Below are 8,681 nucleotides of genomic sequence, written 5' to 3'. Positions count from 1 at the left end.
CCCCGTACCTTTGACTTGTTTGCTTCTCGCTTCGCCTCTCCTGCCAAGCTTCCCACCATGGCATCTATCTGTTGCTTACTTCGAGGCATCCCATCAAAGATGTCAATGTAGAGGTGCTCCTGAACTATGTTCCATATCTGATTGTTCTGTTTCTCCTGAAGATGGCGCTTCAAGAGTTGGTACGAGTCACGGGAAATGCGAAGAACAAATTTACTTGTCCGAAAGTCCAGCATGGTCTCATTCCCTTTCATGTGCTCCTTTTTGGTAAGACTAGATAATACTCGTAGGTCATCCTGGTAATAACATTCCTGATCTCCATGGAACCTGTTTTAGTGATTTTAAAAAGGCATTTTTCAGTATGTCATTAAGGTAATCTGTTTCTCCCTCATACATTTACAAACCATCCCAGAATCACCTGTAGTTAATATATAATTATATAGTTATAATAATGTAACTATATAAATAATCCTGACTAGGCTGTAGGATCAATAGTAATATATTTCAAAATGATTATAACTCAGTTTCTAAAGTCACCCATTTCTCTAATGAAAGGGATCACAAGCTCTTGAGGAGAAAGCAGTGAACAAGGCATCTGAGCAGACCTAAGACCCACTACCAGTATGTATTTCTTTTGAAAACCATCTTTGATCCATGGTAACACACGCCTTTAATCCCAACACTCAGGAGGCAGAGCCAGAGCCTGGATTTCGGAGTTTGAAGCCAGCTGGTCTACAAAGTGAGTTACAGGACAACCAGGGCTACACAAAGAACCCTGGCTCGAAAAAGAAATTAAAAAAAAAAAATCTTTGGTAATACAGAAAAATGTCAGAATTCTTTCTTTACTGAATTTTGCGCTTTCTCAAAACCTCTTTAAAACTTTTTATTAAAAGCATTTCAAACATATAAATAGAAAATAGTATGCCTTCAGTGTACTTATCACAGACTCAATGATAATCAGGACATGGATTCTTATAAGCCTATACATTTTAATTCCTTAAGACATATGAAATATCAATATTTTAATAATAATAAGAACAAATATTGGTACTAAACAATGAGCACTTTCATATTTTCACAATTACCAAGGCAATTAAATAAAGCCTTCAGTCTTGGTTACAACTTATAATTTAAATATACTTTTGTTTTTATGTCTTGGCTTGTTTTGCCCTCATTTGGGCATAGGGTCCTAGCAGACTGTCTGTAATGGGAACAGAGAGCCTTTTATGACAGCCCATCTTCCTACATGGAAAGGTGCCTATCCCAGGAGACTAAAGGAGCAAGACAGATGACAGTACTACAAAAGAAATTAGCTTCTAAGCTGGGTGGTGGCCGCACATGCCTTTAGTCCCAGCACCCAAGAGGCAGAGTGAGTTCAAGACCAGTCTGGTCTACACGGAGAGTTCCAGGACAGCCAGGACTATTACACAGAGAAACCGTTTCTTTAAAAAAAAAAAAAAAAAAAAAAAGGCTTCTGGTGTAGAAATGTTATCATCAGCCAAAGAGAGCGGAGGGGGCTACAGTTTGCTTTCAGTACCTTCCATTAGGAATCCAAGTGTAACTGGTGGATAACAGCTTTCAGGAGTCAGCCCAACCCTGCCCCTCGACATCTGTAGCAACGCCTTCCCGGACTTCTCCCTGTTTCTCCACCTTCCCCTTTTCTGTCTGCTATACTTGTTAAATGTTGGAGCTCTTCAAGGCAGCATATGGCTCTGGGTGCTCCTCTCCTCTCAGCTGTTATATAGGGGATGGGGTTACATTACAGAGGGACAGAGGGATTATTGGCAGACCTGTCTTGGAAGTACTGGGGTTTTTTGGGGGGGTTGTTTTGTTTTGGGGGTTTTCTGGTTTTTTTGGTTTGGGGTTGGCTTTGGTTTGTTTGTTTGGATGGTTTGGTTTGGTTTTGAAGACAAGGTTTCCCTGTGTGGAACTCAAGCTGTAGACCAGGCTGACCTTGAACTCAAGAGACCACCTGCCTCTGCTTCTGCCTCCTGAGTGCCAGGATCAGAGTTGAGCACCACCATGCTACACATGGTTAGTGGTTCTTAGTGCGTTCTTAAATTACTCAAAAGTACACTTGAACTGGAACTACAGACTAGTACCCCTACTTGACACAGCATGTCCTCCTCCAGGGATTTCTGTCAGGAAGTTGTCCTTCTCCAGAGGACACCCCACAAATCTGCTTTAGCAATGGTGTCTCACCTCAATGTCCATCCCTACACTGTGGGGTCAGTCTTCTTTTCACTTCACCGGCAGACTGTTTCTCAACAGCGAGGCTACTGATATACTGGGCAGGACAATTCTCTGCTAAGTAGGACTGTCTATACATCCCAGAATAGTTATTATTATTCCCTCTTCCCCAACAGGTATTTATGACAAACATGCCTCGACATATTTCTCATCCAATAGTCCTGTCCCTCACCATCTGTTTGCCTCTTTGCAAAAAAGCCTTTTAAAATGCATACTCTGGGGTGGGTTGGGGGCACGGAGGTAGAGACCATGCCTATAACCCTAGCACTCAGAAGGGAGAAGCCAACAGATCTCTGCAAGTTTGAGGCCAGCCTGGTCTACACAGTAAGTTCCAGGACAGGCAGGACTACACACTAAGATCCTCTCTTAGGAAAAGGACAAAAGGGGTTGGGGATTTAGCTCAGTGGTAGAGCGCGAGTGCAAGGCCCTGGGTTCAGTCCTCAGCTCTGGGAAGAAGAAAAAAAAAAAAAAAAAGGAAAAGGAAAAGGACAAAAAAAGACTACAATTAATGAAATGATTCTCTAATGACATCTATAGCAGAGATGCCTCACTGTGCCCAAATGCTCATTTTAACCCCCTTCCTCCGTAACAAAACACTATTAGCTGGGGACAGACTCCTCAGGGAAGATCGCATTTCCTACGTTTGTTGCTAAGGATGGTCACTGATAAAAAGTTAGAAAAAGAAGCATGAGCATCTCTCAGGAACGTGCGCCTTTCTTGCTGACTAGAACAGTGTTGGGACTGCTGTCCAACAGAGGACCAGCTTGCGCCATGGAAGAGAAGCTCCTGACAAAAATGCTGGCTGATGAAGGCCACATCCCTGATGACTGATGACTTACCTATCAACCCTAAACTTCCGTTTATGAGAAAACCAAACTGACATTTACTTAAGCCTCTCGTTTGGGTTGTTAGTAATCCTCCAATCTAATCCTAACACAGTTCCTACTGCTCTTAGAATCCAGTTTTTATTCATAATCATTGAGTTTTCAGTGACCCTCAATTAAGTCTAGTCTCATCCAGTCTAAGTCCCTACTATTCCTATAACACAGGTCCTCAACGCAGTGCAAGAACCTGCCTGCTGTTCCCAACTGAATGCTGTACCACAGCCCTGTCTTTCCCAGCCTGCTTCTGATCCCTTCTGATCCCTTCCCCACAGGCCAGGTCAGGTATGCTCTCCTCCTCCACTGGCTAATTCCTGGCAGCCCTTCTTCGGTTCTCATTCAGGACTGTTTCCTCTGGAGGATCAATCCTGCGCATGTGTCGGTTCATACTGCCCAAGGCACCTATCCTTCTGATTTACAATCTTACATTTGTGTGGTTACAGATGTGTGTGCTTATACATACATATATAGGTAGTAAATACGTTAAGATTCACATACTTCTCAAAGAATGATTTTGCTTCATTTTCATGTTGATTATAAACTAGCTCCAAGTACATATGTACAAACAGAGGATAAAAGAGTTGGGATAGCTCTGCTCGATGGCAGTCCAGAGAGCATTCAATGAAGTGTTTCAGTCCACTGTAGTATTCTTCATACATTGTAGGGTCTCCTTGTTGGTTGTAGGCCGACAAGACAGCACTCACGTCTGGCTGCTCTTCCACAGCTACACTTGCAACTGTGTAAAAAATGAATGACAACTTTTAAGAAAATGATCTAAATGCACCAAGCAGATGAGGTTTTGCTAAGGCCCCAGGGACAGCTGTTTCTCACAATTGTCCCTGTCCTCTCTACTTCTCTTCTGCAACACAACCATGCATCTTTTCCTTTGTAATTTTGTATTACATTTGCTTCTTTTGTGTATATGTGTGGCTGGGATGAGGCTAGCGGGCAGACAAGCCGTAATAGTTATACAGAGGTCAGAGGACACAGTCAGTAGACAGCTCTTTCCTTCCATGATGGAGTTTCCAGGACCTATCTCAGTTTGTCAGGCTTGGCGGCAAGTACCTTTACCTGTAAGCTCACAGTCACAAAACCTTTTAATGTGACTCAGGATGTTTTTGAGTAACCCAAGTCAAAACTCCTTCAGTTTGACTGTATCTTACATTTTTAAATCAATAACAAGAACAGTCAACATTTTTCCTGGAATTGTGTTATTCTAAAAACAAAATGTGCATTCAGGATTGGGAATGTGCAAAAGACTTGTCTAGTATGCACAGGCCCTAGGTTGAACTCCCAACACCACCAAATAAATAAATAAGTGGATGTGCAAAGGTACCAATTATGTTAATCTTCCCTCAAGGCTCAGTGCAAACAGCATATATCACACTCAAGTGCCTTGTATATCAATACTGTACCATCAATCCTGTGATCCCCTCATGGTCAAACATAAATCACCTTATATAAAATACCAGCATCTCGCCAGGCGTGGGGGCGCACACCTTTAATCCCAGCACTCCGGAGGCAGAGGCAGGTGGATTTCTGAGTTTGAGGCTAGCCTGGTCTACATAGTGAGCTCCAGGACAGCCAGGGTTGTACAGAGAAACCCTGTCTCAAAAAACCAAAAAAATAAAAAATAAATAAAAAAAAAATAACAGCATCTCAAGGGAAAAGGGGAACATTCGTTATGGCTCTGGAATATAAAAGACTACAACTCAACTGCATATACTTAAAGCAATTTCTATAACCAATCAGTGCAAGGTAGAAAGCCTGAGTATTTGTTTATAATACAGCAATACAAAACAATAATTCTTTTTTAAAAATCAAATTAGAGTTTGGATGTTGAAAATTTTGGCAAGCTACAGTTATAGTGTTATATCTTTTTATGTTCTTTAAAACGTGATTATACACACTCTTCACTGAGAAAATTATGGTTAAGATTATAATTTTGTAGTCATTCTCATGGTTGCTTTTTCTCCTTGGTTTCTTGAGTATGATCTAAAAGAATAAGTCAAGTTTCTTGACAGATGAGAGATATTAGAAAAATAATATAATAATATAAATTGTTACAGTACAGTCACAAAATTTAGCATACAGAAAAGACCCTGATTCTCAGTCACATTTTCCACATATTTTTACTTATCACTCCCTTCCCCCATAACTATATTTAGCTAAGGATGGCTTTCTCACAGTAATTCTCCTTTTTGCCTCGGCATCCCAAGTGCTGGCATTATAAACATGACACATTTCTATTTATGGACCACAGTGCCATGTGTTCAAACTTCCTGTCCCAAATGCTCTCACTGAAACAGATTAACATGTCTAGAACCACTAACCCGGATCATTTAATTCAATATTTACTGATCTCCTGAGTTTAATTTTTTTTTTAAGTTTGGTGTATATTAAAGACAAGTTTCAGGTAGCTGGCACTCTCCTTCTACCGTGTCGGTTCTGAGGACCCAACTCAAGTGGTCATACATTGCGGCAAGCGTCTTCACCAGAAATGTGTGTTTTACTATATGGATTTGTGACAAGTTTCTGGGAGAAACGTGGACACAGGTTGTCAGTAACTGGAGTCAGGAGCTAAACTTTCAGTACTAGGCACATTACATCTTAGTCTCGTAACAACTTAGTAAAAAGGCAAAAAAAAAAAAAAAAAAAAACTAGAAAAAATACCTTTAACTGATATCACACAAAGAAAAGCAACAGAGACAAAAGGTCTAGCCCACTTCCACCCGTAGACTTAAGAGTTTTCAAAGGCACTCCTTAGAAGTTGTAAAGCAGATTCCCAGACTCTGCCCCTACAGAGTTTTAATAAGCCTTAGGTGATGCTCAGAAATCTGCATGATCTAAAACACTTAACTCCGGTGGTTCTCAGCCCGCATTCTAAGAAACGCTTACTACCTCCACTCTGGAAGTGTGGTCCAAAGCAAGCCCTTCCGGCTTTGCTCAAAAAGTCCGTTTGCTCGTCTCAAAAGGAGAGATGAGAACTATACAGTTGTGAAAAATCAAGACACGGAAAGTACCTGCAGTGCAACAGTAGTATGGGAATGGAACAGTACTATGCCCGTGTTCACGCGAACCCAATCCTAGGTCCCTAAGTCTAAGTAAGAGTAGAAACACCGAAACCCCTAAGGTTCCCCCTCTTCTGTCAATCCCCGGTCCCCGGCGCCTCCCTCAGCTCCCCAGCCCTGCTGCTCAGCCTCTGGCTGGAACTGACAGCTCAGAAGAGGGTTTGACTGCGCAGCCGGCGCAGGAGCGAAAGGGGCGGGCATGTGGCCCTAGAGGCGGGCCCAGGAAATTCAAAACAAGCCCGCAGAGGTGCAGGCCCGCCAGCCCTCGCCTTCCCGGCTCGCTCCCCTTCCAGCCGGCGCTCCTCTGCCGGGAGCCCGAGACTCACCCTTTCCCGGAGCCGCGGGACCCGAGGCGGAACCCGAGAACACCGAGGTCACCGAGGCGCCCGTCCCCGGAGGGTCGGGGGCCGCGGAGCCGGGAACTGAAGCGGTGACCCGGCTGAGAAGCGCGCTAGCCGCCTCCGCGCCGGCCCCGTCCAACTCTCCTGGAGCTCCGGAGCCCGCCACCGCCTCCTCCAGCAGCCGGGCCTCCCGGCGCAGCGCCTCTTCGGCCTCGCGGAGGTTGCTCTGCCGGAGGAACTGCAGCACGGCCAGAAGGGTCTGTCGGTCGTGGGGAGCGCCGGCCTCCGCCGGAGCGGCGGGCGCCGGGGCCGCCCCCGCCGGGGCAGCGGCGGAGACAGCCACCCCAGGCTTGGGGGTCCCGCCGTCCCCGCCGGCCGCCGCCGCCACTGCCACATTCCCGCCGCCGCCGTTGGGGCCGTTGTTAGGAGTGCCGCCGCTCCCCTCGCCTGCGCCGTCGCCAGCCTGCGGAGGTAGCAGCGTCGGCGGTCCCTCAGGCTCTAGCTTGACCGCCACCTCCGTCTGCTCCTCCGCCAGCGCCGCCATCTTGCGGCTGAGCCACCTCGCGCCGTCAAGCGTGACTGCGTTTTCGCCACTCGGAGGGCGGGGTAGGGCGTTTCACGACAGCGGGGGCAGGCCATTTACGGCAGTGGGAGGAGCTAGCGAGTAGAAAAGGCACGAGAAAGAGCTACTTTCAAAACCGAGCGAAAGGCAGGCAGGAAGTGGGAGTTGCTTACCGTCCGTCTCCCTTGCGTTTGCCTGCTAATTACCGTTTATTGCATTCAGGCGATGAGATAGCCGTTTTATATTATACGAGCTCTTTTAATTCAACAAGTTTAAAAGGTGCTAATCCCCAGAGTCTTTACAGACGGCTTAACCGGAATCCAAAGAGGCTAAATATCGTGCTAAAAATCACTCGCGAAGAAAACTATTCACGCCCAGGTATTTAATTTAAAAGCACATAGCATTTATCAGAAAGAGGCCTCCTAGTTACTGGAAAGGCTCTCTGATACTGTGGGCGGTGGTTACTTTCTCAGTTTTATTCCTGTAAAAATATAGCTTTGTGAACTTTACAGTATATGTTATATTGTTTATTAAGAAAAAATTGCCTTTAAGCTGGATGTAGTTTCTAAAAATAAATTTAAGCCGAAGATAGAGCTCACAGGGTCACCTCAGCAAGTTCTAGATCAGTCAGGGCTACACAGGGAGACCTTGTCTCCAACAAGAACAACAAAATCTATTATAAAGTTAAAGAGAAAAAAAAACGTTAATTTCTTCTCATTCCTTGTTACCAAATAAACCATTTCTGTCTTTAAAATGTTTGTTTTTTTTTTTTTCTTTTTAAAGAAAAGGTGGTTTTAAGGCAGGGTCTTATGCACGCAGGCTGGCCTTGAACCTGCTGTGTAGTTAAGGGGGACCTTGAATTTCTGGTTCTCCTGCCTTCACCTTCCAAGTATAGGGATCCAGCTAAACAGTTTTTATATAGACATTTTTATGACTAAAGTGTTTCTACTGTGTTTTAATTACCCATTGTTACTATTCTGTTGTTTGGGGCAGTACTAGGAAGTGAACCTCACCCTACCTCTTGAATCCTACCTAGGCAGTGTTCTGCTGCTGAGCTACAACAGGGGACCTTAACTGGGAGGAGATGGGAAGAAGGTGTCTGACTCAGGGAGGTATGGCCACCTTTGTCCCCTCTACTTGGGTCTCTGAAATTCCAGCGTCTAAGCTGTGCTTTAATTGAAGCTAATGACTTCAAGTACAGTGTTTCCTGTTCCACCAAGAAATAAACTCACTGGGTGCCTAGGAGACACTTTTGTTATCTTGTTTCTGTCTTCTTCCTTTCTGGTCCCTGCTCCCAGGGTCCTACTCACTCAGAGTCTGCTGTCAGTCTGGATCTGTAGGGTACCCACTCCTCCTCTCTAGCTATTGCCCTTTATTCTGACTTTCTTTAATTTCACGGATTACTGTTTCATTCTGATATGTTTTTTTAAAAGATTTATTTATTATATATACAATGTTCTGCCTGCATGTATGCCTGCACACCAGAAGGGGGCACCAGACCTCATTATCGATGGTTGTGAGCCACCATGTGGTTGCTGGGAATTAAACTCGGGGTCTCTGGAAAAGCAGCCAATGCTCT

The 8,681-nt window shown here is 44.7% G+C and overlaps 1 protein-coding gene across 1 annotated transcript in view; it reads right to left on the bottom strand.

Moving 5' to 3' along the window:
• Taf5 (TATA-box binding protein associated factor 5) overlaps positions 1-7,113 on the bottom strand; it is a 16,152-nt gene extending 9,039 nt beyond the window's left edge. The window contains exons 1-3 of the mRNA XM_021191191.2: positions 6,526-7,113; positions 3,627-3,864; positions 9-324 (exon numbers count right to left, since the gene is read on the bottom strand). Coding sequence (XP_021046850.1) covers positions 9-324; positions 3,627-3,864; positions 6,526-7,084 — 1,113 coding nt within the window. The 5' untranslated portion in view covers positions 7,085-7,113. The remainder of the gene's footprint in view (positions 1-8; positions 325-3,626; positions 3,865-6,525) is intronic.
• Positions 7,114-8,681: the final 1,568 nt, after the last annotated feature.

The sequence above is a fragment of the Mus pahari genome, chromosome 1 (genome assembly GCF_900095145.1).
Source record: "Mus pahari chromosome 1, PAHARI_EIJ_v1.1, whole genome shotgun sequence".
In the NCBI taxonomy this organism is placed as follows: Eukaryota; Metazoa; Chordata; class Mammalia; order Rodentia; family Muridae; genus Mus; species Mus pahari.
The sequence above is the reverse complement of the archived record's forward strand: the minus strand, read 5'-3'. Positions and strand labels throughout refer to the sequence as shown.